The 25,590-nt window shown below is 47.4% G+C and overlaps 2 protein-coding genes across 36 annotated transcripts in view; one reads left to right on the top strand and one right to left on the bottom strand.

Annotated features, from left to right (window-relative positions):
- IFT46 (intraflagellar transport 46) overlaps positions 1-12,213 on the top strand; it is a 22,701-nt gene extending 10,488 nt beyond the window's left edge. For 2 of the 5 annotated variants that reach the window (XM_063608819.1, XM_063608817.1), the window contains 8 exons: positions 221-295; positions 460-553; positions 2,167-2,295; positions 4,438-4,559; positions 4,921-4,987; positions 10,907-10,967; positions 11,267-11,352; positions 11,749-12,213. In XM_063608819.1, the coding sequence (XP_063464889.1) occupies positions 221-295; positions 460-553; positions 2,167-2,295; positions 4,438-4,559; positions 4,921-4,987; positions 10,907-10,967; positions 11,267-11,352; positions 11,749-11,844 (730 nt within the window). In that variant the 3' untranslated portion in view covers positions 11,845-12,213. Of the gene's footprint in view, positions 1-220; positions 296-459; positions 554-2,166; positions 2,296-4,437; positions 4,560-4,920; positions 4,988-10,906; positions 10,968-11,224; positions 11,353-11,748 lie in introns of all 5 variants that reach the window. The other 3 variants (XM_063608816.1, XM_063608818.1, XM_063608820.1) reach the window with 2 other exon arrangements.
- On the bottom strand, positions 10,074-25,590 carry TMEM25 (transmembrane protein 25). Of its 31 annotated transcripts, XM_057299260.2 has the most exons (10): positions 25,555-25,588; positions 24,910-25,006; positions 24,320-24,631; positions 23,574-23,864; positions 23,230-23,361; positions 22,894-22,924; positions 22,652-22,752; positions 22,426-22,512; positions 14,695-14,828; positions 10,146-10,641 (listed from the first exon to the last, which is right to left on the bottom strand). In XM_057299260.2, exons 2-9 carry the CDS (start codon positions 24,977-24,979, stop codon positions 14,731-14,733), a joined length of 1,122 nt encoding a protein of 373 aa, XP_057155243.1. In that variant the 5' UTR covers positions 24,980-25,006; positions 25,555-25,588; the 3' UTR covers positions 10,146-10,641; positions 14,695-14,730. The 31 variants fall into 31 exon arrangements, with proteins under 31 accessions (XP_054950904.2, XP_057155243.1, XP_063464878.1 ...); XM_063608808.1 differs by lacking the exon at positions 14,695-14,828 and having other exon boundaries at positions 22,426-22,515; positions 24,910-25,003; positions 25,555-25,590; XM_063608810.1 differs by lacking the exon at positions 14,695-14,828 and having other exon boundaries at positions 24,910-25,003; positions 25,555-25,590.

Genomic DNA, 25,590 nt, shown 5'->3' with positions numbered 1-25,590 from the left:
GGATTTTCTGCACCTCTGTCCTTCAGAGTCAGAGATAATTGAGAGTTAAGTACAATCAACCTTAAAGTTGCCTTGCAAGCCACCAGGAAAGGCAGATATTGGAGAGGCAGAAGCTAGCTTCAGGATCATGTCCCTATAGTCAGTAACACACCAGCACCTAGGACCCTGCCACCTCTGCTCTTTTCTGGCCACCTCGAACAAACTGTTTTCCTTTTCCCAGGGCCTATGACCCTGCAGACTATGAGCATTTGCCAGTTTCTGCTGAAATTAAGGAACTCTTCCAGTACATCAGTAGGTGAGTACTAGGACCTCCCACCATACCCCACTATCCCTACCTTGCCCCAAACCTTTCCTATCTCTAGGCTGAAACAGGGCCATTCCCCTTAGATTTTTTTTTAGCCTGAATAGTAAAGTAACTTTTTCTGACTGTCTCTACCTTCCCTTGGCAATATCTCCTAGGTACACACCTCAGTTGATTGACCTGGACCACAAACTGAAGCCTTTCATTCCTGATTTTATCCCAGCTGTCGGGGATATTGATGCATTCTTAAAGGTATAGTCAGTACATCCTGAAAATGACTCCTTAAGTATTTCTTCTGATGCCCCTGTTACTCTTAACAGTTTCCCTAATTTCTTTGACTAGCATTGGCTAGTCATGTTCATTTCATTGGAGTTCTTAACCTTGCTCTCAACTCCAAATTACACTCATTGCTCTTAAGTAATACTTAATATCTCATTACACATTAACAGTTTGTCATGTATTTGCTTCCTAATTATCTATGACAACAGGTTCATATTTAAGCTGCTATGGATCATATTTTTTTTCTGGATAGTATTGAGTACAGCATGATAAGCATGCTTTTTTTTTTTTCATATTTATTAATTTATTTTGGGTGGTGGGGTACAAATGTGCATTTATTTTTATGGTTCATAATTCATATAACACAAATATTATAAATATGTAATGCTAGAGAAGAAAACAGTTTAAAAATTGCCTTTAAAAAATTGAAGTTGCCAAATACCATAAGGACTCAGTATCAAACTTCTTGCAGTTGTGTATGAATTTCCTAGGGGCAAGCTCATGCTCTATTCATCTGGGAATATCCAGGCCCTAATATAGAGGCTCACTTAGTAGATAAGTAGATATCCATAAATGTTTTTTGAAAGAATGATGGGCTGGATTTCCCTGTTCTCCTCTATTGCCACTTAATAATTTCTCATTCTCACAGAACACTTTATCCTCAATTCTGTATCTGTGTGAGTTGACACCAGCAGGTAAATTGTTCTCCAATCTAACCAGTATTTCTGTGAAATCAGTTATTTTTATTCATCTCTAAATAACTCATTTTATTCATTCATTTATCTCCCTTATACATACTATCCAAGTGATTATTCATATCTCTTCTTCTCTTAAGCCCTCTTGTTTGAACTCTTTCCAAAACTTATGCCCTACAGAGAAAACTGAAACCATCTGGTGAATGCTCTCATCTGAGTTCTTATTTTCAGCAGGGCATGAATTCCATCTTACTTTCTTTTTTTTTATTAATTAATTAATTAATTTATTTATTTATTGATCATTCTTGGGTGTTTCTCGCAGAGGGGGATTTGGCAGGGTCATAGGACAATAGTGGAGGGAAGGTCAGCAGATAAACAAGTGAACAAAGGTCTCTGGTTTTCCTAGGCAGAGGACCCTGCGGCCTTCCGCAGTGTTTGTGTCCCTGGGTACTTAAGATTAGGGAGTGGTGATGACTCTTAACGAGCATGCCGCCTTCAAGCATCTGTTTAACAAAGCACATCTTGCACTGCCCTTAATCCATTTAACCCTGAGTGGACACAGCTCATGTTTCAGAGAGCACAGGGTTGGGGGTAAGGTCACAGATCAACAGGATCCCAAGGCAGAATAATTTTTCTTAGTACAGAACAAAACGAAAAGTCTCCCATGTCTACTTCTTTCTACACAGACACGGCAACCATCCGATTTCTCAATCTTTTCCCCACCTTTCCCCCCTCTCTATTCCACAAAACCGCCATTGTCATCATGGCCCGTTCTCAATGAGCTGTAAGCATGCTTTTAATACTAGTAATAATGATGAACCAGAAGTGTTCTTCCTCTTTAATTTATTGGAAACATTTTCCTTTCTGCTTTCTTACCTTTTTCTTAACCAGGTCCCACGTCCTGATGGAAAGCCTGACAACCTTGGCCTATTGGTATTGGATGAACCTTCTACAAAGCAGTCAGACCCTACAGTGCTCTCACTCTGGTTAACAGAGAATTCTAAGCAGCACAACATCACAGTAAGATACTAGCTTAGTATAGGCCCCAGCTGGAGAGGGCCGAGAGTGGAGGAGGCCTTGCTGGCACTCATACAGTTGACTTACTGCCTGTCAAAAGAGATGGGCCCGGGCGCGGTGGCTCACACCTGTAATCCCAGCACTTTGGGAGGCCGAGGCGGGTGGATCATGAGGTCAGGAGATCGAGACCATCCTGGCTTAACATGGTGAAACCCCGTCTCTACTAAAAATACAAAAAAAAAATTAGCAGGGTGTAGTGGCGGGCGCCTGTAGTCCCAGCTACTCAGGAGGCTGAGACAGGAGAATGGTGTGAACCCGGGAGGCGGAGCTTGCAGTGAGTCGAGATCATGTCACTGCACTCCAGCCTGGGCAACAGAGCTAGACTCCATCTCAAAAAAAAAAAAAAAAAAAAAAAAAAGAGATGGTTATTGCTTTGGGCCAGCTCTATTTTCAAATGACAGCTTTATTTATATATAACTTAAATACCAGCAAGTTTAGCCTTTTAAATTGTACAACTTATTAGTTTTAATATAATCACAGTTTTGTAGCCATGACCACTACCTAATTTAGAATATTTCATCACCTCAAAAAGAAACTTCATACCCATTACTATTCACTCCTTATTCTCCCACTTCCTCCTAGACCCTGGTAATTATTTCATTCCTTCATTATGGCTGAATAATATCCACTGTATGGATTTACCAGATTTTCTTTATTCATTCTCTAGTTCTGTCCACTCTTATTAATAATGGTGCTTTGAATATTTGTATACAAGTTTTTGTGTAGGTATATATTGTTATTCTGTTGGGTATATACATAGGAGTAGAATTGCTGGGCCATATGGAAACTCTATGTTTAGCCATTTGAAGAACTACCAAACTGTTTTCCAAAGCGGCTGTACCATTTTACATTCCCACCAGCAATGAATGAGAGTTCCAGTTTCTCTACATCCTCATCAATACTTTTTGTTTGTATTTTTTATTCTAACCATCCTAGTAGGTGTGAAATGGTATTTCTTTTTTTTTTTTTTTTGAGACAGTTTCACTCTTGTTGCCCAGGCTGGAGTGCAATGGCGTGATCTTGGCTCACCACAACCTCCACCTCCCGGGTTCAAGCGATTTTCCTGCCTCAGCCTCCCGAGTAGCTGGGATTACAGGCATGCGCCACCACGCCCAGCTAATTTTGTATTTTTAGTAGAGTCAGGGTTTCTCCATGTTGGTCAGGCTGGTCTCGAACTCCTGACCTCAGGTGATCCACCCACCTCGGCCTCCCAAAGTGCTGGGATTATAGGTGTGAGCCACCAAGCCCAGCCTAAATGGTATTTCATTATGGTCAGTCCTGCCATTTTGACCTGCTGCCTTTCCATGGCTTCAGCAAATTATTTTTTTTTGAGACAGGGTCTCGCTCTGTTACCCAGGCTGGAGTGCAGTGGTGTGATTGGGGCTCACTGTAGCCTCGATCTGCAAGCAATCCTGCTACCTCAGACTCCCAAGTAGCCGGGACAGACCACAGGTGTGTGCCATCATGCCTGGCTAGGTTTTTTTTTTTTTAATTTTTATTTTATAGAGGTAGGGTCTCCCTGTGTTGTCTAGGCTGACCTCAAGTGATCCTCCTGCCTCAGCCTCCCAAAGTGCTAGGACTGCAGGTGTGAGCCACTGCACTTGGCTTTTTTTTTTTTTAAAGACAGGATCTCGCTCTTGCCTAGGCTGGAGTGCAGTGGCACAGTCGTAGCTCACTGCAACCTCAAACGCCTGGGCTCAAGTGATCCTCTTGCCTCAGCCTCTCAAGTAGCTGAGACCACAGGCACACACCACCATGCCTGGCTAATTTTTAAATTTTTAGTACAGACAAGGTCTCACTATGTTGCCCAGGCTGGTCTTGAACTCCTAGCCTCAACTGATCCTCCCACCTCAGACTGCCAAAGTGCTAGGATTACAAGTGTGACCGCCATGCCTGGCCTGGCTGCAGCAGATTTTATCAGGGTTTCCTATCCCCTTCATTTGGCTACTGTTTCATGTGGCAGCAGCTGGCAGCAGCTGTCATCAGCAAGCTCAAATATGAAACAGCAGCAGATATAATGAGACACTGTAAAAACAAGAGAGCTACTTCAGTGCCATCAGCTAGGCTTTCTCCTTACTTTCCTAGCAACATATGAAAGTAAAAAGCCTAGAAGATGCAGAAAAGAATCCCAAAGCCATTGACACGTGGATTGAGAGCATCTCTGAATTACACCGTTCTAAGCCCCCTGCGACTGTGCACTACACCAGGTAAGAAATACCACATTCTTTGCAACAGTAACACATAGTAACCTTCACTACCTGTGAACTATTGCTCCTGAGAAGAGGCCCAGAGGCTGGGAACATATTTGATCAACCTGAGGTCCTGTGGATCCTGGCAACTACTGGCTGAGATTGTAGACATAAAGATTGTAATTTCTCTAGTATTACTTAGCTACCTCCTCCAAACCCCAGGCCCTGGGTAACTTTGGTATGCCCAGTCTAGGTTCTCCTGAAGCCTTCCTGATGTGCCAGATTGAAGACCTCTCCTTCATCCTAGAATATGCTGATCCAGAGGTTGCTGATGTTATCAGTTCACGTTTCTTGTTCATATTTACCTTTATACTTTTAGGCCCATGCCCGACATTGACACGCTGATGCAGGAATGGTCCCCGGAGTTTGAAGAGCTTTTGGGCAAGGTGAGTGGAAGGTAGCAGGAGGCAGGGTAAGAAAGTACAGTATTCGCTCTAGGGCCCAGTGTTTTTTCTCTTCCTCCATTATTATTATTGGTAACTTTTTTTTTTTTTTTTTTTGAGACAGGGTCTTGCTCTTCCCAGGCTGCAGTGCAGTGGAATGATCATGGCTCACTGCAGCCTCTACCTCCTGGGCTCAAGTGACCCTCCCACCTCAGCCTTACCAGTAGCTGGGACCACAGGCATGCACCACCACACTCAGCCAGTTTTTTAATTTTTGGTAGAGACAAGGTCTTGCTTTGTTGCCCAGGCTGTTCTCAAACTCCTGGGCTCAAGCAGTCCTCCTTCCTCAGCCTCCCAAAGTGCTGGGATTACAGGCATGAGCCACTCCACCCAGCGATCATTAATTTTTTTTGTTGAGATGGAGTCTCTCTCTGTCTCCCAGGCTGGAGTGCAGTGGCATGATCTCAGCTCACGGCAACCTCCACCTCCCAATTCAAGTGATTCTCCTGCCTCAGCCTCTCGAGTAGCTGGGATTACAGGTGCCTGCCACCATGCCACCATGCTAATTTTTGTATTTTAGTAGAGAAAGGGTTTCACCATGTTGGCCAGTCTGGTCTCGAATTCCTGACCTCAAGTGACCCGTCTGCCTTGGCCTCCCAAAGTGCTAGGATTTCATTAACTTTTTAATGGTAACACAGGAAACCCATGTATATGTGGTAATTTGATATATAAGAAAGATAGTTTTTTTTTTTTTTGAGGCAGTCTCACTCTGTTGCCCAAGCTGGAGTGCAGTGGCATGATCTTGGCTCACTGCAACCTCCGCACCCCCCGCAGGTTCAAGCAATTCTCCTGCCTCAGCCTCCCAAGTAGCTGGGATTACAGGCATCTGCCACTGTGCCTGGCTAATTTTTGTATTTTTAGTAGAGACGAGGTTTCACCATCTTGGCCAGGCTGGTCTTGAACTCCTGACCTCGTGATCCACCCGCCTCTGCCTCCCAAAGTGCTGGGATTATAGGCGTGAGCCACTGCGCCTGGCCAAGAAAGGTAGTTTTTTAAATGATTGGTGATAGAATTAGGGTATAATGAGACAATTATTTGAAAAAAATTAAAGTAGGTTTCTGCCTCAACTGTATACATATGTGAATTTCAGATGAATTAAAGAGTTAATGTGGGCCGGGCACAGTGGCTCATGCCTGTAGTCCTATAATTTTGGGAGGCTGAGGCGTGAAGATTGCTTGAGCTCAGGACCAGCGTGGGCAACATAAGGAAACTCTGTTTCCAAAAATAAACAAATAAATAAAAGAAGGGAAAAAAAGAGTTATTGTAAAAATAAAGCCATGTAAGTAATATAATAAAATATAGGAGATACAGAAGGAGCATGACTGAAAAAATAAATGAAATAAAATATAGGAGAAATTTAATTATCTCTTTTTAAAAAATTCAAGTGTCTTATAACTTAGGGAAATTTAATTCTATTAGGATAGTTAGGTGTTTCTCAGTGTAATAAGAAACTTAAAAGTCATATTGAGGCCGGGTGCAGTGGCTTAGGCCAGGCGCGGTGGCTCACACCTGTAATCCCAGCACTTTGGGAGGCCGAGGCAGGTAGATCACCTGAGGTCAAGAGTTTGAGACCAGCCTGGCCAACGTGGCGAAACCCCATCTCTACTAAAAAAATACAAAAATTAGCTGGGTGTGGTGGTGGGTGCCTGTAATCCCAGCTACTTGGGAGGCTGAGGCAGGAGAATCACTTGAACCCGGGGCGGAGGAGGGCGCGGAGGTTGCAGTGAGCAAAGATTGAGCAACTACACTCCAGCCTGGGTAATAGAGCGAGACTCCATCTCAAAAAAAAAAAAAAAAAAGTCATAATGGAGTGGGAGGCTGAGATGGGAGGATTGCTTGAGCCCAGGAGTTTGAGACCAGCCTGGGCAACATAGACCCATCTCTGTTAAAACCAAAAGAAAAGGCCAGCCACAGTGGCTCACGCCTGTAATCCCAGCACTTTGGGAGGCCGAGGCGGGCTGATCATGAGGTCAAGAGATCGAGACCATCCTAGCCAACATGGTGAAACCCCATCTCTACTAAAAATACAATAATTAGCCAGGCGTGGTGGTGCACACCTGTAGTCTCAGCTACTTGGGAGGCTGAGCCAGGAGAATCGCTTGAACCTGGGAGGCAGAGATTGCAGTGAGCCGAGATCGTGCCACTGCACTCCAGCCTGGTGACAGAGCGAGACTCTGTCTCAAAAAAAAAAAAAAAAGTCATAATGGAGAAAATGTGACAGTTTAAACTCATAGAAATGAAAGGTTCTACATACCAATAGATACCATAAACAAAGTTAAAAGACAGTAGCAGTCTGAGAAAAAATATTTTATATATGTATGTAATAGAAAAAATTACCGTCCAAGCAAAGAGCTCTTATATATCAATAAGAAAAGGAAACTGGGCCAGGCACGGTAGCTCATACCTGTAAATCCCAGCACTTTGGGAGGCTGAGGTGGGACGATCACTTGAGGCCAGGAGTTCAGGACCAGTCTGGGCAACAATAGGAGACTCTTCTCTACAAAAAAAAAAAAGAAAAAAGGAGCTGGACATGGTGGCTCATACCTATAATCCCAGCACTTTGGGAGGCTGAGGTGGGCACATCACCTGAGGCCAGGAGTTCAAGACCAGCCTGGCCAACATGGCAAAACCCCATTTCTACTAAAAAAATTAAAAAAATAGCTGGGTGTTGTGGCAGGCACCTGTAATCCCAGCTACTCAGGAGGCTGAGGCAGGAGAATCTCTTGAACCCGGGAGGGGTGCAGATGTTGCAGTGAGCCAAGATTGCACCACTGCACTCCAGCCTGGGTAATAGAGCAAGACTCCATCTCCAAAAAAAAAAAAAGTCATAATGGAGTGGGAGGCCAAAATGGGAGTATTGCTTGAGCCCAGGAGTTTGAGACCAGTCTGGGCAACATAGACCCATCTCTATTAAAAGAAAAAAAAAAGGCCAGGTGCAGTGGGTCACGCCTGTAATCCCAGCACTTTGGGAGGGCGAGGCAAGAGGTCAAGAGATCAAGACCATCCAGCCAACATGGTGAAACCCCATCTCTACTAAAAATAGAAAAATTAGCTGGGCATGGTGGCGCACACCTGTAATGTAATCCCAGCACTTTGGGAGGCCGGGGCGGGCGGATCGTGAGGTCAAGAGATCAAGACCATCCTGGCCAACATGGTGAAACCCCATCTCTACTAAAAATACAAAAATTAGCCAGGCATGGTGGTGCACGCCTGTAGTCCCAGCTACTCAGAAGACTGAGCCAGGAGAATCGCTTGAACCCGGGAGGCGGAGGTTGCAGTGAGCCAAGATCGCGCCACTGTATTCCAGCCTCATGACAGAGTGAGACTCTGTCCAAAAAAAAAAAAAAAGTCGTAATGGAGAAAATGTGACAGTTTAAACTCATAGAAATGAAAGGTTCTATATACCAACAGACACCATAAACAAAGTTAAAAGACAGTGGCAGTCTGAGAAAAAATATTTTATATATGTATGTAATAGAAAAAATTACCGTCCAAGCAAAGAGCTCTTATACATTAATAAGAAAAGGAAACTGGGCCAGGCATGGTAGCTCACACCTGTAATCCCAGCACTTTGGGAGGCTGAGGTGGGATGATCATTTGAGGCCAGGAGTTCAGGACCAGCCTGGGCAACAGAGACTCTTCGCTATGAAAAAAAAAAAAAAAAAAGGCTGGGCGTGGTGGCTCACGCCTGTAATCCCAGCACTTTGGGAGGCCGAGGCGGGCGGATCACGAAGTCAGGAGATCGAGACCATCCTGGCTAACATGGTGAAACCCCGTCTCTACTAAAAATACAAAAAATTAGCCGGGCACTGTGGCGGGCGCCTATAGTCCCAGCTACTTGGGAGGCTGAGGCAGGAGAATGGCGTGAACCCGGGAGACGGAGATTGTAGTGAGCCAAGATAGCACCACTACACTCCAGCCTGAGCGAAAGAGTGAGACTGTCTCAAAAAAAAAAAAAAGAAAAGAAAAGAAAAGTAAAAGGAGCTGGACACGGTGGCTCATGCCTGTAATCCCAGCACTTTGGGAGGCTGAGGCAGGTGGATCACCTGAGGTCTGGAGTTTGAGACCAGCCTGGCCAACATGGTGAGACCCTGTCTCTATTGAAAACACAAAAAAATTAGCCGGGCCTGGTGGCGCACATCTGTAATCCCAGCTACTCAGGAGGCTGAGACAGGAGAATTGCTTGAATCCAGGAAGTGGAGGTTGCAGAGAGCCAAGATCATGCCACTGCACTCTAGTCTGGGCAACAGAGCAAGACTCTGTCTCAAAAAAGAATTTTTTTAAAGTATCAAAACAGAAAAGGAAACTGAACAAAGATGACCAACAGGTCCTTCCTAGCCATCATGTTTAAACTGCTGCACCAGCTCCCCAGCATTCCCCGCCCTCTGTCCCTGCTTTTTCTTGATAACACTTATCTTCTAACATACCATAGACTTTATTTACTTATTTTGTTCTTCCCTACTAAAATGTAAGCTCTACAAAGACAGATTTTTTTTGTATATGAAGAATTGATTGTAAACACACAGAATTTGGAAACAGTCTCTTTCCTCAGAGCATTTTGAAGCTGTAGTTGAGGGGAAGGTGTCTGATTAGGGGATTGAATAGCTAGGTTGCAGTACATCCATTCAGTGAAATACTATGCAATGGAATATTATTTGGCCTTATTTTGCTCTAATATGAAGAAATATCAGTGATATGTTGTTAAATGAAAAAAGCAAATTGCAGCAAGTTGCAGAACTATATGTACTCTGTTTTTTGTAAAAAGAGAAAAGAAGTTTTAAGAAACCAGTAGTTTAAAAACTTCACACTGTGACTTGTTTAGATCCAGAGCCTGTTACCTGAGTTAGATGTCATGCCCATTTTCTCTGTTCATATGGTGTCCTGGAATCATTAGGCATTATAACACCAAGTAATGCATATATAACTGTTAATACTTGCCCATAACTTGGTATCAGTTTCTTTTTCACAGATTCCCACAGGAAAAGAGTATGGCAGTGTATTTTACCTATAAAACGTATGACCAATTCCATACTGATCGGGGGAAAAAATAGCATGTTGTATTATTTTGCTAGGCTGCCATAACGAAGTACCATAGACTGAGTGGCTTAGACATCAGAAATGTATTATTTCATAGTTCTGGAGGCTAGTAGTCCAATAGTAGTCCAAGATCAATTTGTTGGCATGATTGATTCCCTCCCTCCCTTCCTTCCTTTTTTTTTTTTTTTACAGGGTATTACTCTATGCCCAGGCTGGAGTGCAGTAGCTCAATCTCAGCTCACTGCAGCCTCAACCTGCTGGACTCAAGCAGTCCTCCCACCCCAGCCTCCCAAGTAGCTGGGACTACAGATACTCAACACCACACCCGGCTAATTTTTTTGTAGAGATGGAATTTCACCATGTTGCCCAGGCTGGTCTCGAACTCCTAGGCTCAGGCGATCTGCCCACCTCAACCTCCCACAGTGCTGGTATTACAGGCGTGAAGCCACCACGCCCCACCAAGATTGATTTCTTCTGAGGGGTCTCTTCTTGGCCATCTTCTGTCTGTGTCTTCCCATGGTCTTCCCTCTGTTATGTGTCTTTGTCCTGATTTCTTCTTCCTATAAGGACACCAGTCATACTGGATTAAGGCCCACCCTAATGACCTTGTTTTAATTTAATTATCTCTTTAAAGATGTTATCTCCAAATATAGTCACATTCTGAAGTACAGGGAGTTAGGAACTCAATATCTGAATTTTAGGGCAACACATTTCAGCCCATAACCTGTGTCTTATGCTAGAAGCTCTTTTGCTTCAGAGAGAGAGAGTGGTTCTGGGACCACTGACACCATCCTTTTGACTTTGGTCCTTCCATGCCCCTTCCAGGTAAGCCTGCCCACGGCAGAGATTGATTGCAGCCTGGCAGAGTACATTGACATGATCTGTGGTGAGTTCCTCTTTCCTTTCCTCGTCCCCATCTCTGGATAGAGACACTCTAGGCTTTTGGACAGGCTTGTTTACTCTGGGAAGATAGTATCTTGAGTTTTAGCCTTCACTTTAAGCCCGTTGTGCTCTTTGGCAGCACTCAAAGGTGGTGTTTGGGCTTATGTGACTACCTGCTGGGTATTTAACCCCCAAAGTCATAGCGACACCCCATCTGCCAGGGCTTTGCCTATGCTAAACAGAAGTGCCTCTAATTCCCAGAGTTTGTTTGGTTCTGTTCCTGGAAGTTCTTCTTCGTTTCAGCCATTCTAGACATCCCTGTCTACAAGAGTCGGATCCAGTCCCTCCATCTGCTCTTTTCCCTTTACTCAGAATTCAAGAACTCACAGGTGAGCCAAGCGTCAGGGGTTGACTTAAGCTGTAGAGAGGATCACTACAGTTTCTACTGTTCTGAGCCTGCTGTGATTGCATCCTATAGCGATGTAGGATGTCTCTGCCCAGTTACCTTCGCCCTTTCCCATAATTAGGAGAGCAAAGGAGGCAGGGATGGAGTTTTCAAGGGGAAAGTGGAGGAAAAAAAGGGTGGGTAGAAGTAGGAGTTGTGGACCTTAGATGAAATCAGGTGAGGATCTACAGAGGACACTCATTCTTTCAGAACCAAGTGGCCTCATGAATGGAAGCAGGAAGGAAATAAAGGGGGTTCATTTTAAAGAAATTAATTCTTGTTAAAATATAGCAATTAGCATATCCCTAATACTCAATATTCCCTCTCCTCTTCCTTGCAGCATTTTAAAGCTCTCGCTGAAGGCAAGAAAGCATTCACTCCTTCATCCAATTCCACCTCCCAAGCTGGAGACATGGAGACATTAACCTTCAGCTGAGACACCTCCCAAGCTGCTGTTTCAAGGCTGAGCTGGCCCCTCTGCCCCAGCTGAGATGCACAGATCGTTGTCAGCTACTTGATGTCCTTGCCCATGCCACAGCTTGGCTCAGGGGCAGTGCATGTCCTGCTGCCCTCTCTGCCAGAGGGCACAGAACATGTTTGTTTAATGAACCTGCCTGCCTCAGATTGCTGTCCCCGGGGAGTTAATGCATCTACACCACTGTGGGGATTTGAGTTATAAGAATTGGAATTTCTGAGATCCCATGGAGGTTAGATTGGGAGGAAAGCTTAAAAGATGTCCTTTTTGTGAGAGGGATGGAATTGTTTTCTTTCATTCGTAAAGTTAGTAAAGATTTTATAAATCAAATGCTCTATTATATTGTCAGATTATTCTGCTATTTAATATGAAAGAGAAAAGGCTGACTGAGCATAACGCAGAGACACAGGAACTTTGCTTAGTAATGGGCATTAAATGAAGAGTAGTTAAAGCAAACACATTTTGTGAAATAAAATGAAACCCCAATCCTCCAAGATTGGCAGTCGAGGGGAATCATTTTTCCTCTGGAATTTAATTTTTCTAAGGGTCTCTCTTCAGTTAATGCCACCTTCCTGAGGCTGTCTGGCTCCAGACCTGTCTGGTTGTGGTCTCAGGGAGCGTAGCTATTGCAGTAATCCAGGTGAGAGGTGATTGGGGTGGCAGTAGTAGAGATGGACAGATTCAGTAAATATTTTGGAGTTATGTCAGCCAAGCTCCAGTCAGGAAGTCTGAAACCATGCTAGTTATTTCTAACAAAGGGTGTTTGTTTAGCCAGGCACAGTGGCTCACGCCTGTAATCCCAGAACTTTGGGAGGCCCAGGCAGGCAGATCATGTGGTCAGGAGTTCGAGACCAGCCTGGCCAATAATATGGTGAAACCCCACCTCTACTAATAATACAAAAATTAGCCGGGTGTTGTGGTGCATGCCTGTAGTCCCAGCTACTCAGGAGACTGAGGCAGAAGAATCACTTGAATCCATGAGGTGGAGGTTACAGTGAGCTAAGATCGTGGCACTGCACTCCAGCTTGGGCAACAAAGCAAAACTGCATCTCAAAAAAAAAAAAAAAAAAAAAAAGGGGGTGTTTAATATGGGGAATTGGCCAGGTGCAGTGGCTCATGCCTGTAATCCCAGCACTTTGGGAGGCTGAGGCGGGTGGATCACTTGAGGTCAGCAGTTCAAGACTGGCCTGGCCAACATGGTAAAACCCTGTCTCTACCAAAAATACAAAGAATTAGCTGGGTGTGGTGGTGGGCACCTGTAATCTCAGCTACTCGGGAGGCTGACAGGAGAATCACTTGAACCCAGGAGGTAGCAGTTGCAGTGAGCCAAGATCGCGCCACTGCGCTCCAGCCTGGGCAACAGAGCAAAACTCTTTCTCAAAAAAATATATAATAATATGATAAATTGGTTACAAAAGTGTTGTAGAGGCTGAAGGAGCAAAAGGGAGAACGGAGGGTACTGAGGAACATAAAAGTCAAAGGGGTGGTAGTCATTGCCGGCGCTGGTAGCAGAGGTACTGTCTAAAAAAACAAAACAAAATCAATATCATCAGCCTAATAGATACACAATAAACACATGGGTAGGAGAGGAACTGTTTCTTACAAACCCTTTAACTATGATCATCATGCTTGAGTTTAAGGAGCAGGCACGTTTGAGCTGATGACAAACTTTGAGCTGACAAAACTGAGGCTTACAGCAACCTCCACCTCCCGGGTTCAAGTGATTCTCCTGCCTATGCCTCCCGAGTAGCTGGGATTACAGGCATGCACCACTACACCTGGCTGATTTGTTTTGTATTTTCAGTAGAGATGGGGTTTCACTGTGTTAGCCAGGGTGGTCTCAATCTGCTGACCTCATGATCCGACTTCCTCAGCCTCCCAAAGTGCTGGGATTACAGGCATGAGCCACTGCGCCCAGCCTCACCCAGCAAATTTTTGGTTTTTTGTTTTGTTTTGTTTGTTTGTTTGAGACAGAGTCTCGCTCCGTCACCGAGGCTGGAGTGCAGTGGTGCGATCTTGGCATACCGCAGCCTCTGCCTTCTGGGTTCAAGCAATTCTCCTGCCTCAGCCTCCCCAGTAGCTGGGATTACAGGCATGCACCACCATGGCTGGCTAATTTTTGTATTTTTAGTAGAGAAGGGGTTTCACCATGTTGCCCAGGCTGGTCTTGAATTCCTGCCTTTAGGTGATCTGCCTGCCTTGGCCTCCCAAAGTGCTGGGATTATAGAAGTAAGCCACTGTGCCCAGGCTTAATTTATATATATATATATATATATATTTTGTAGAGGCAAGTTCTTGTTATGTTGCCCGGGCTGGTCTCCAACTCCTGGCCTCAACTTATCCTCTGGTCTTGGCCTCCCAAAGTGCTGGGATTATAGGCATGAGCCACTGCGCCTGGCCCTCAATATTTATTTATGATTTGCTATTGTTTGCCTATTTGTCCCCTCCAAAACTCATGTTGAAATTTAATCCTCAATGCGGCCGTATCAAGAAGTGGGGCCTTTAAGAGGTGTTTGGGTCACGAGGGCTCTGCCCTGATGAGTGGATTAATCCACTTATAGATTAATGGGTATTAAATGCATTGGCGGCTTATCATGGGAGTGTGACTGGTGGCTTTATAAGAAGAGAGACCTGACTTAGCATGTCCAGCCCCCTTGCCATGTGATGCTCTGCATTGCCTCAGAATTCTGCAGAGTCCCCACAAGCAAAAAGACCCTCACCAGATGTACCCCTCAACCGTGTACTTCCCGGCCCCCAGAATTCTAAGTGAATTAACGCAGGAACAGAAAACCAAACAGTGCATGTTCTTACTTGTAAGTGGGAGCTAAAAAGCCCAGGCACAGTGAGTCACACCTGTAATCCCAGCACTTTGGGAGGCTGAAGCCGGAGGACTGCTTGAGCCCAAACGTTTGAGACCAGCCAGGGAACGAAGTGAAACCACGTCTCTACAAAAAATACAAAATTAGCCAGGCATGATGGTATGCACCTGTGGTCCCAGCTACTCGAGAGGCTGAGGTAGGAGGATCGATTAAGCCCGGGAGGTCGAGGCTGCAGTGAGCCGTGATTGTGCCACTGCACTCCAGCCTGGGTGACAGAATGAGACCCTGTCTTAAAACATATATAAAAATAAGAGCTAAACATGGAGCACACATGGACATAAACATGGGAAGAACAGACACTGTGGACCACTAGAGTGGTTGAAAAACTACCTATTGGATACTATGCTCACTACCTGGTGTAATACCAGGTAACAATCCTGCACATGTACCCTGTGTATCTAAAATAAAAGCTGAATTTAAAAAAAAATTTGTTTTTAATAAATGACCCAGTTTTAGGTATTGTTATAAGTAACAAAAAATGGACTAAGACATTGTTCTTTTGTTAGGTGAAGTTTCTTTTTCTTTCTTTCTTTTTTTTTTTTTTGAGACAGGGTCTCGCTCTGTCACCCAGGCTGGAGTGCAGTGGCACAATCTTGGCTCACTGCAAGCTCCGCCTCCCAGGTTCAAGCCATTCTCCTGCCTCAGCCTCCCGAGTAGCTAGGACTACAGGTGCCCGCCACCACGCCCGGCTAATTTTTTGTATTTTTAGTAGAGACGGGGTTTCACTGTGTTGGCCAGGATGGTCTCGATCTCCTGACCTCATGATCCGCCCGCCTCGGCCTCCCAAAGTGCTGGGATTACAGGCGTGAGCCACCGCGCCTGGCCTGTTAGGTGAAATTTCTAAACAGTGAAAAGTACAAATCAAATTAACATTTGATCAGTTTTTAAACAACAGCTTTATTGAGATCTAACTCATACCATAAGTTCATCCTTGTGTGTTTTTAGTATGTTCACAAAGTTGTGCATCTATCACTACGAATTCCAGAACATTTTCATCACCCAAAAAAAGAACCCCATATTCACCAGTAGTCACTCCCCATTCTGCCCTCCCCCCAGACCCTGGCAACCACTAACTTGCTCTCTGACTCTGCAGATTTGCCTACTCTGGACATTTCATATAAATGGAGTCAAACAACGTGTGATCTTTTGGGTTTGGCCTTTCACTTAGCATAATGTCATCAAGGTTCTTTCATGTTGTAATCTGCTAGGTTTTGATCTGCGTAACAAGCAGGAGTCTCTTATCTGTGTCTTCTGAAAAAAAGAGTGTTTGGCTTTCATCAACTTCTCCAAGGGGTCTGTCACCCGACAAAGGAACAAGGAATCCCTGATCTAAGGGATGTGTATCGAGAATTGGGACAGTAGTTTGCCAGTCCACCCCCTACTGAATATTTGGAAAGATGGAAGCCTTGTCAGGAAGAGTAAACTTTCTGATAATTAAGACCTTGGGTGCAGCTGAGAGGAGCTCAGAGCTTGCAGTCTTGCCAAGGGGCTATCAAAGGAAGAGCCCCAGGACCTTCTGAGGGAGCATGGATGAGCAAGTCAAAAGAAGTGACAGCAAGGCCCTCTGGCTAAGAAAAATTTTGGAGTGGCAAGGCGCTCACACGCAAAATCAGTAGAGGCTAGAACTCAGCTCCTTTCAGGTGGCTGGCACGGCCTTAGCCATTCTATGGAGGAAAACACTGAACAAGAGAGAAAGGAGGAAAGGGCATGAACCAGAAGCCCCCACAGCCATGGAAGCCAAGCCAACCCGTAGTCCCAGCTAGTGGGGAGGCTGAGGCAGGAGAATGGCAAGAACCCGGGAGGCGGAGCTTGCAGTGAGCCGAGATTGCGCCACTGCACTCCAGCCTGGGCAACAGAGCGAGACTCTGTCTCAAACAAAAACAAAAACCAGAAGATAAATCTGCGCTCAAAACGTCATCCCATTTCTAGGCTTTTCCCGCCTCATGATTCTCCAATGTAATTTTTTTTTTTTTTTTTTTTTGAGACGGAGTCTTGCTCTGTTGCCCAGGCCGGAGTGCAGTGGCATGATATCGGCTCACTGCAACCTCCGCCTCCCGGGTTCAAGCAATTCTGATGCCTCAGCCTCCTGAGTAGCTGGGACTACAGGTGCACACCACCATGCCTGGCTAATTTTTGTATTTTTAGTAAAGATGGAGTTTCACCATGTTGGCCAGGCTGGTCTCGAACTCCCGGCCTCAAGTGATCTGCCCACCTCTGCCTCCCAAAGTGCTGGTATTACAGGTGTGAACGATTGTGCCTGACCAAAAATTAAAGAAAAAATCACAGCCCATCGACAGAGCCGATGAAAACTTACACTTGGGAAAGTACACCCTCCACAATACATGGTGCTGGGAAAATTGGATAGCCACCTGCAGAAGAACGAAACTGGACCCCCTATCTCTCATGGTATATAAAAATCAACTCAAAATAGATTAAAGACTTAAACATAAGACCTGAAACTATAAAAATACTAGAAAAAAACCTAGGGAAAACTCTCCTGGACATTGGTCTAGGCAAAAAATTTATGACCTGGCCGGGCGCGGTGGCTCATGCCTGTAATCCCAGCACTTTGGGAGGCCAAGGCAGGTGGATCACGAGGTCAAGAGATCGAGACCATCCTGGCCAACATGGTGAAACCCTGTCTCTACTAAAAATACAAAAATTAGCTGGGTGTGGTGGCACGCACCTGTAGCCCCAGCTACTTGGGAGGTTGAGGCAGGAGAATCGCTTGAACCCGGGAAGTGGAGGTTGCAGTGAGCCGAGATCACACCACTGCATTCCAGCCTGGCAACAGAGCGAGACTCCGTCTCAAAAAAAAAAAAAAAAAAATTTATGACCAAGACCTCAAACGCACAGCAAAAAAAACAAAAATAGACAAATGGGTCTTAAACTAAAAAGCTTCTGCACAGCAAAATAAATAATGAACAGAGTGAAGAGACAATCTGTTGAATGGGAGAAAATATTCACAAACTATTCATCCAACAGGGGATTAATGTCCAGAATATTCAAGGAATTCAAACAACTCAACGGGAAAAGAAACCAAATAATTCCATTAAAAAGTTGGCAAAGGACAAGAATAGACATTTCCTTTTTTTTTTTTTTGAGACGGCCTTACTCTGTTGCCCAGGCTGGAGTGCTGTGGCATGATCTCAGCTCACTGCAACCTCCGCCTCCTGGTACAAGCGATTCTCCTGCCTCAGCCTCCCAAGTAGCTGGGATTGCAGCTACGTGCCACCATGCCCAGCTATTTTTTGTATTTTTAGTAGAGATGGGGTTTTGCCATGTTGGCCAGGCTGGTGTCAAACTCCTGAGTGCAAGTGATCCGCCTGCCTCGGCCTCCCAAAGTGCTGGGATTACAGATGTGAACCACCATGCCTGGCCGACATTTCTCAAAAGAAGACATACAAACGGCTAACAGGTATATGAGAAAATGCTCAACATCACTAATCATCAGAGAAATGCAAATCAAAACCACAATGAGATACAAGCTTACCCCAATCAGAACAGCTATTATTAAAAAGACAAAGCCTGGCGCAGTGGCTCACGCCTGTAATCCCAGCACTTTGGGAGGCAGAGTTGGGCAGATCACGAGGTCAGGAGTTCAAGATCAGCCTGGCCAATATGGTGAAACCTCATCTCTAGTAAAAATACAAAAATTAGCCAGGCATGGTGGTGCACGCCTGTAGTGCCAGCTACTGGGGAGGCTGAGGCAGAAGAATTGCTTGAACCTGGGAGGTAGAGGTTGCAGTGAGCTGAGATCGTACCCCTGCACTCCAGCCTGGGTGACAGAGCAAGACTCTGTCTCAGATAAATAAATAAATAAATAAATAATAATAATTACAGATATTGATGAGGATGAGGAGAAAAGGGAACTCTTATACTCTTATATTGGTGGGAATGTAAACTAGTACAACCACTATGGAAAACCGTATGGGGATTCTCTCTTTTCTTTGGAGACAGGGTCTCACTCTGTGGCCCAGGCTGGAGTGCAGTGGAGTGATCTCAGTCACTGCATCCTCTGCCTCCTGGGCTGAAGTGATCCTCTTGCCTCAGCCTCCCAAGTAGCTGGCACTACAGGTACACACCACCATGCCCAGCTAATTTTTGTGTTTTTGTAGAGATGGGACTCTCACCATGTTGCCCAGGCTGGTCTTGAACTCCTGGGTTCAAGCGATCCGCCCGCCTCGGCCTCCCAAAGTGCTAGGGTTACAGGTATGAGTCACCACACCCGGCCTGTAATTTCTCAAAAACTAAAAATAGGATTACCATTCAATCCAGCAATCCTACTTCCGGGTATCTCCAAAAAGGAAAAGAAATCAAAATATCAAAGAGATGCCTGCACTTTCATGTTTATTGCTGCACTATTCACAATAGCAAATATCCAGAATCAACCTAAGTGTCCATCAATTGATGAATGGGTGAAGAAAATGTGGGTGAAAGAAAATGTGGGATAAACAAAAGAAGTGAGTTAAAGGGTACAAACATATAGTTGGAATAAATTCAATGCTTGATAGCAGAGTGGGGTGAGTATAGTTAACAAAAGTGTATTGTACTTGGGTAATGGACACCTTGAATATCCTAACCTGATTACTACACATTATACACATGTCACACCAGCCTGGGCAATAGAGTGAGACCCTGTCTCTACAAATTTTTTTTTTTTGGACGGAGTCTTGCTCTGTCACCCAGGCTGGAGTGCATTGGCGCGATCTCGGCTCACTGCAATCTCTGCCTCCTGGGTTCCAGCATTTCTCCTGCCTCAGCCTCCCGAGTAGCTGGGACCACAGGCACATGCTACCATGCCAGGCTAATTTTTTGTATTTTAGTAGAGATGGGGTTTCACCATGTTGCCCAGGCTGGTCTCGAACTTCTGAGCTCAGGCAATCCACCCGCCTCGGCCTCCCAAAGTGCTAGAATTACAGGCGTGAGCCACCATGCCTGCCCCCTCCAAATTTTTTTAATTAGCTGAGCACAATGGCACACACCTGCAGTTCCAACTAGTCATGAGGCTGAGGTGGGAGGATCCCTTGAACACAGGAGTTCAAGGCTGTAGCGAGCTATGTTTGCACCACTGCACTCCAGCCTGAGTCATAGAGCAAGACACACACACACGTGCTCTCTCGCGCTCTCTCTGTATATACACATACATACATAGATATGTTACAAAATTTCAATGAACCTCATAACTTTGTACCAAAAAAAATCACATCCCAGTCTGAGCCTTCTGTTCCCAAGGGCAGGACAAAGGGGCTCAGCATACTTTAGCCCAGTCCTGAGGTGGGAAGAAGCAGCTGAGTGAGGACCAAGTGAGAATCAGATGCTAGTTATAGCCAAGAGCCCCTGAAATAGAAAATGCCAATCCGGCCATTGGGAACACTATAATTAAAGAAATATTATTTATTTTTCTGAAGCACATTTGGTAATGTCAGAGTTGAATGGTGGGTATACAGGTGCTTGCTATATTTTTTCCACTGTGAGACTGGAAAACTTCATTTAAAAAACATATTAGGCCGGGCGCAGTGTGGCTCATGCCTGTAATCCCAGCACTTTGGGAGGCTGAGGCGGGTGGATCACCTGAGGTCGGGAGTTCAAGACCAGCCTGACCAACATGGAGAAACCCCATCTCTACTAAAAATACAAAATTAGCCGGGCATGGTGGTGCATGCCTGTAATCCCAGCTACTTGGAAGGCTGAGGCAGGAGAATCACTTGAACCCAGGAGGCAGAGGTTGCAGTGAGCCGAGATCACACCATTGCACTCCAGCCTGGGCAACATGAGCAAAACTCTGTCTCAAAAAAAAAAAAAAAAAAAAAAAAAAAAAAAAAAAAAAGCATATTAGAAGGCTGGGTGTGGTGGCTCACACCTGTACTCCCAGCACTTTGGGAGGCCGAGGTGGGCAGATCACTTGAGGTCAGGAGTTCGAGACCAGTCTGGCCAACATGGTAAAACCCCATCTCTACTAAAAATATAAAAATTAGATGGGCGTGGTGGTAGGCATCTACAGTCCCAGCTACTTGGGAGGCTGAGGCAGGAGAATCGTTTGAATCTGGGAGGCGGAGGTTGCAGTGAGCCAAGATCGCGCTGCTGCACTCCAGCCTGGGCGACAGAGTGAGACTCCATCTCAAATAAAACAAAATAAAACAAAAACAAAAACATATTAATAGAAGAAATGAAGCAGAGATATGTAAATGAATTCAGTCAAGTTTATTAAACTTGCTGTGTGCTCAGCACCGCCCTAGGCAGTAACATGAAAAACATTACAAAAGAAGATCTCAACAAGGGAAAAATATATTCTGTACTATACTAATTTCCAATCATTTACATGTTGCTTTTTAAAGCGTTCTTAGGTCATTTTGGGGTATGTGGTCTCCTTCTTTCTCCATGTTCCCCTAAAGCTTCCACACTGTTGAATTATGTGCCTGTGGCGACCATCCTCCAGGAAGGGCACCTTCCTGCTGGTGAGGCAACCATGGGTTGGTCAGGGCTGGGGTCCCGTGGTGGAGGAGACATGCTGAGAGAAAAACCATCAACCCCGAGAGCTCAGGACACTCACAGTGAATCCCAGAAGGCCAAACGTGGGGAAGCCACAAAGAGGGCTCTGGGCCCCTCACTCACCCCCTCCCCTAGGGGATGTGCTTAAAGTGCTAACGCCGTAGGAAAATGATGCATAGCTACAAGCCGTCCTGGGTGCTACTAGACTCATCGCCTGCCTCTTCCTCCCTAACTTGTGCTAATACTGGGCGATGGCACAGGCCAATAGAAAAGTCTAGTGCCCAGTGAAGTAGTAGAGAAGGTCCAGCGTGTAACCTAGAATTCCCAAGAGGAGGTGGGGACAGAAGAGAAGAAGTGAAGGGCAGAGACGTGTGCAGCAAAAAGGACGTTTGTGCTTGGCCGGTACCCCTGGGTCAGGGGTTGGTTTCTGTGCAAAGGGCAACTGGGTTCTGCACAGCTAGCAGGGTCCTAAATTTTACCTGAGGGAACAAGGCTACATAGCATAGGAAGGAGGAAAATCCATGCAGGGCCCTCCCTGTCCCCCACACAGGCACGCCCCCATGCCTACTGTACAAGGTGCTGTGGAGTACTGGGGTGGGGCATACAGCAGGCCATGCCACACTTGGATGCTGGATGACATCTGAACACCCCTGGCCAAAGAGCTCCCTCTGGAAGGGCCCAGTCATCACATGCAGGGCCCACCCTGAGTCAGGATGAGGGGCTTACGTCCAACTGGTAGCCTTGCCAAAGATACCTGTGCCCCTGCGGGTTACAGCCCAGTGAAATGCATCACGTGCATGACATAGAGGGCACCCCAGCCAGGAGGGCAAGCAAAAGTGGCAGTGGCATAACTTCTTCACATTGGTGATGTAGCTAGGCAGAGGATGCCTTGGAGGAATGGGAGGGTGTCCAGAGGCCAAGAGAATACTCCTGTCTCGCCCTCGGCTCAGAGCCAGATCTCATCACTGCTCACACTGGACACTCGATAGATATAGCCCAGCATTGGAAGGCGGATGAAACCTGCGGGATCAAAGAAGCCCGCGGGGACTCAGTAACGCTTGTTCCTTGGAATTTGGAGAGCTCTCTCTGCCTCCTGGGCACTTGGAGGCCTCTGGCATAAGCACAGGGCTGGGGGACAGGGGAGGAGGGTGGCAGGCCCCTTCCCCAGTACCTCGGCTGGTGAGGAGGCCGCCGGGCTCCGGGTCCAGAAGCTCTGGCCGGCTGTTGTTCTGAGCCATCTGCCGGTCTGCTGGTTTCACTGCTGGTTGACAAAGAGGGCAGTGTTCAGGACGAGGAGTGTGCCTGATGGGGCCTCGCCCCTCCCAAGCACCAAGTTCTTTTTCTCAGAAGCACTTCTGGAGATTAAGCAGGGGCAAAGAGCAGGGCCCTAGATATACCTCTGGAATCTGGAGTAAGGTCATTGAGCTGAAGGTTGGACGGGAGGGACATGTTCTCCCGTGGCAGGCGCACGTTGTTGAGTTTTAGGTTGTTGGAGTCACTACAGGGAGGACAAAGTTCGGGATGGATATGAGTCCCGGCACAGGCACTCATGGCTGCCTCTACCAGAAACCCCAGGCTCCCTCCTGTTCCCATCCTGCATTTCGGTTAGGCTTGTCCACCCAGCCCAAGGAAGAGTTACCTTGATATCAGAGATGGGCGCCGGGAGGGGCCTGTGGAGAAAGAAACCATGTCCCTAATTCTCAGTGTGCCCTCCCACGCTGGGCTGTCCTACCCTTTCAGACCCAGGACCCTCAGGCAAGGGGTCTCTCAAATGCCCAGGCCTGGCCCTGGGGCCAGAGACTGGGTTCCCAGTGCTTGACCCTGCTACCTGGGATGCATGTCACCGTACCCATGGCCACCCCCTGGAAGTGCTCTGCCACCGTCAGAGATGACCGGTTCTGCCCAGCTGCACTTGCTGTCTTGGCTGCTGCTCAGCCTGACCTCATCCACACTGCCCCCAGTGTCCCTGGCCTACCTTTGGTTTTCTTCTCTTTTCTGCAGACCAGGCAGGCCACCAAGGTGCTGAACCCCACGAGGGTGCCCAGGGCAAGCCCAGCAGCCACAACAATGCCCAGCAGTGGCACTTCCACCCGGGTAGCCAGAAGCCCTGGAGGATGTCCTCTGTGTCAGGTCCCAAGTGGGTAGTGCCCCAGCCCCAACATGCCATAGGTACTACTCTGCCCTCCTTGCCCAGGGTGGCTGGGGACAGTTCATCCACAAGACCCAACCACAGGGCAACAAGTATTCCCATTTCTGTATGGGGACGGGACCCCTGAGCCCACCTGAGGCTTTGCAGGGCCGCTTGCTGGCCATGCTCACCTGGGGCTGGAAGCGACGCACTGGTGACACCCACGTCATTGGTGGCCACCACCGAGAGGTTGTGTGCCAGGCTGCGGAGCTGCAGCTGCACCGTGTGGTTGGTGAGCCAGGGGTAGTTCTGCGCATCCAGCACCAGGAAGTCAGAGGTGTTGACAGTCACTGGCCCATCCTGGTCGATCCAGGTGACATTGGCAGGCGGGTTGGCACGCACCAGGGCAAACAGGACAACCAGGAGGCCTGGGCCCTGAGCTTCCTGGTACTTGGCGCCGACTTGGGCAATCTCTGGCTTGACTGGTACAAAGCAGAGGCCAATATGCTCTCACCACAGCCCCTCATACTTCTAGCCCTTTCTTCCCAAACCCAGATGGGAGCCAGGGGCCTGGGCCTCTCCTCAGAGGGGATGCTGAGGAACAGGATGGCTGGGTCTGCCAGAGAGGCAGCATTTCGGAGTGATTATGAGTGTAAATACTAGAGCCAAATGCCCAGATGTGAATCCTGGCTCTGCTTCTTACCAGCGGGATCATCACCCTGGGCAGATTGCTTACCTCTTTCTGCCTCAGTTTTCTTATTTGTAAAATGGTGACGACAATAGTAATGACCTCATGGGGTTACTCAGAGGATCAAATGAGTTCATATTTGCAAAGTGCTTAAGTGTCTGCTAAATGTCCTGCAGACCACCTGCCTGGTGGGTGCTGGGGGTCCCTGGGCAAAGAACCTCTCTCCCTGCCCACCTCAGGGCCACTCACATTGCACATTAAGGATGACAGAGGCGTTGGCTGATCGGCCACTGCTGGGGTCCTGCAGGGAGCAGTTGAGCTCATGCTGGGCCCGATGGGCAGTGACAGTGAAGGTGCTGGTGCCTCCAGAGAAGGCCTCCCCTCCCACGCTCAGCAGTCTTGAGGTGCTGGCCTCCTGCAGCTGTCCATCCAGATACCAGGCCAATCTGGGGGTGCCAGGCCCCCCTGCCACCCGGCAGGTGAAGGCGTGGCGTTCATTCTCCCGAAGTGCCCGCTCAGCCCAGGTCTGACCATCTATTTGTGGCTCCAACTCCCCCCAACCTGGAACACAGCAGGGGGCCTCTGGGAAGGGCTCAGGCACGGTTGGTACTGTGCTGTGACCAGGAATTGGCCCAGTGAGAGAAGCAGCAGGCCAAAGGAAAGGACGCCTGAGTCCTCTCACCAGGGACTGGCTGGTTGGACCTAGGGTAGGTGGGTGAAGGGGACAGGGACTCCAGGGCTTGGGGCCTGGAGTGGGTACCCAAACAGAAGTGCAGACAGGGGAGAGAGGGGGCTTTGGAACCCAGAAGGACTTGGTCAACGACTGAACAGGGGTGTACCTGAGCTCAGAAGGGCTGGCAGGAGCAGCAGTGTGTGCCGGAGGGCGGCTGGGCCCGGAGGCAGCGCCATGGTGGCCCGGGCCTGGGCCCTAGGCTGCTGAGAGAAGGGGACGGGCCTCCCTGTCAGCCAGGTGACAGCAGGCAGGCCTAGCAATTGCTCCAGGAATTTACTCTCCAGAAACAAAAGGAACCATGTACGGAAACGCAAATGTAGACCAGCCCCCAGTGGCGAAGGCACGGACACGAACGGCAAAGCCCAAAGGCACAGACCCACCCAGCAGACACATGGACATCCTGCAGGCGCAGAAGCGAGCACTGACTCCAGGCTACAATACAAAGAGGCACACATCCGCAGATACGCAGAAGCAACGAGCATCCGTGCAACCACACCTTGCACACACGCACACTCACACACACTCATACTCCACGCGCCCCTCCCCCAAAGGGATCGCCTTTCTCCTAATCCTATCCTCTCTCCTGCCCTGTTCCCATCCTCTCTCCTGCCCTGTTCTCTCTCCCATCCCTCGCCCTACGCCCCCTTTCCTGATGTTGGTGGCTCCGGTGGATGTCGGCGGAAGAGGAGAGGGTCGGAGGGTGGGGTCGCCGAGCATCCCGCCCCCGCCCCCCGCCACCGGGGCGGCTCACCTGGCTCCCTTCCCGCGCGCCGCCGGAGCAACTGCT

This window comes from Pan paniscus, chromosome 9, assembly GCF_029289425.2.
Source record: "Pan paniscus chromosome 9, NHGRI_mPanPan1-v2.0_pri, whole genome shotgun sequence".
In the NCBI taxonomy this organism is placed as follows: Eukaryota; Metazoa; Chordata; class Mammalia; order Primates; family Hominidae; genus Pan; species Pan paniscus.
This window is presented reverse-complemented; position numbering and strand designations above follow the sequence as displayed.

Coding starts and splice junctions, on each gene's coding strand:
- TMEM25 (XM_063608794.1), bottom strand. CDS start 25,330: ATGAGTGTGTGTGAGTGTGCGTGTGTGCAAGGTGTGGTTGCACGGATG. Junction 22,925..23,229: donor AAAAGAGAAGAAAACCAAAG/GTAGGCCAGGGA, acceptor CTTTCTCCACAG/GCCCCTCCCGGCGCCCATCT. Junction 22,516..22,651: donor CCTTACTCCAGATTCCAGAG/GTATATCTAGGG, acceptor TTTGTCAACCAG/CAGTGAAACCAGCAGACCGG.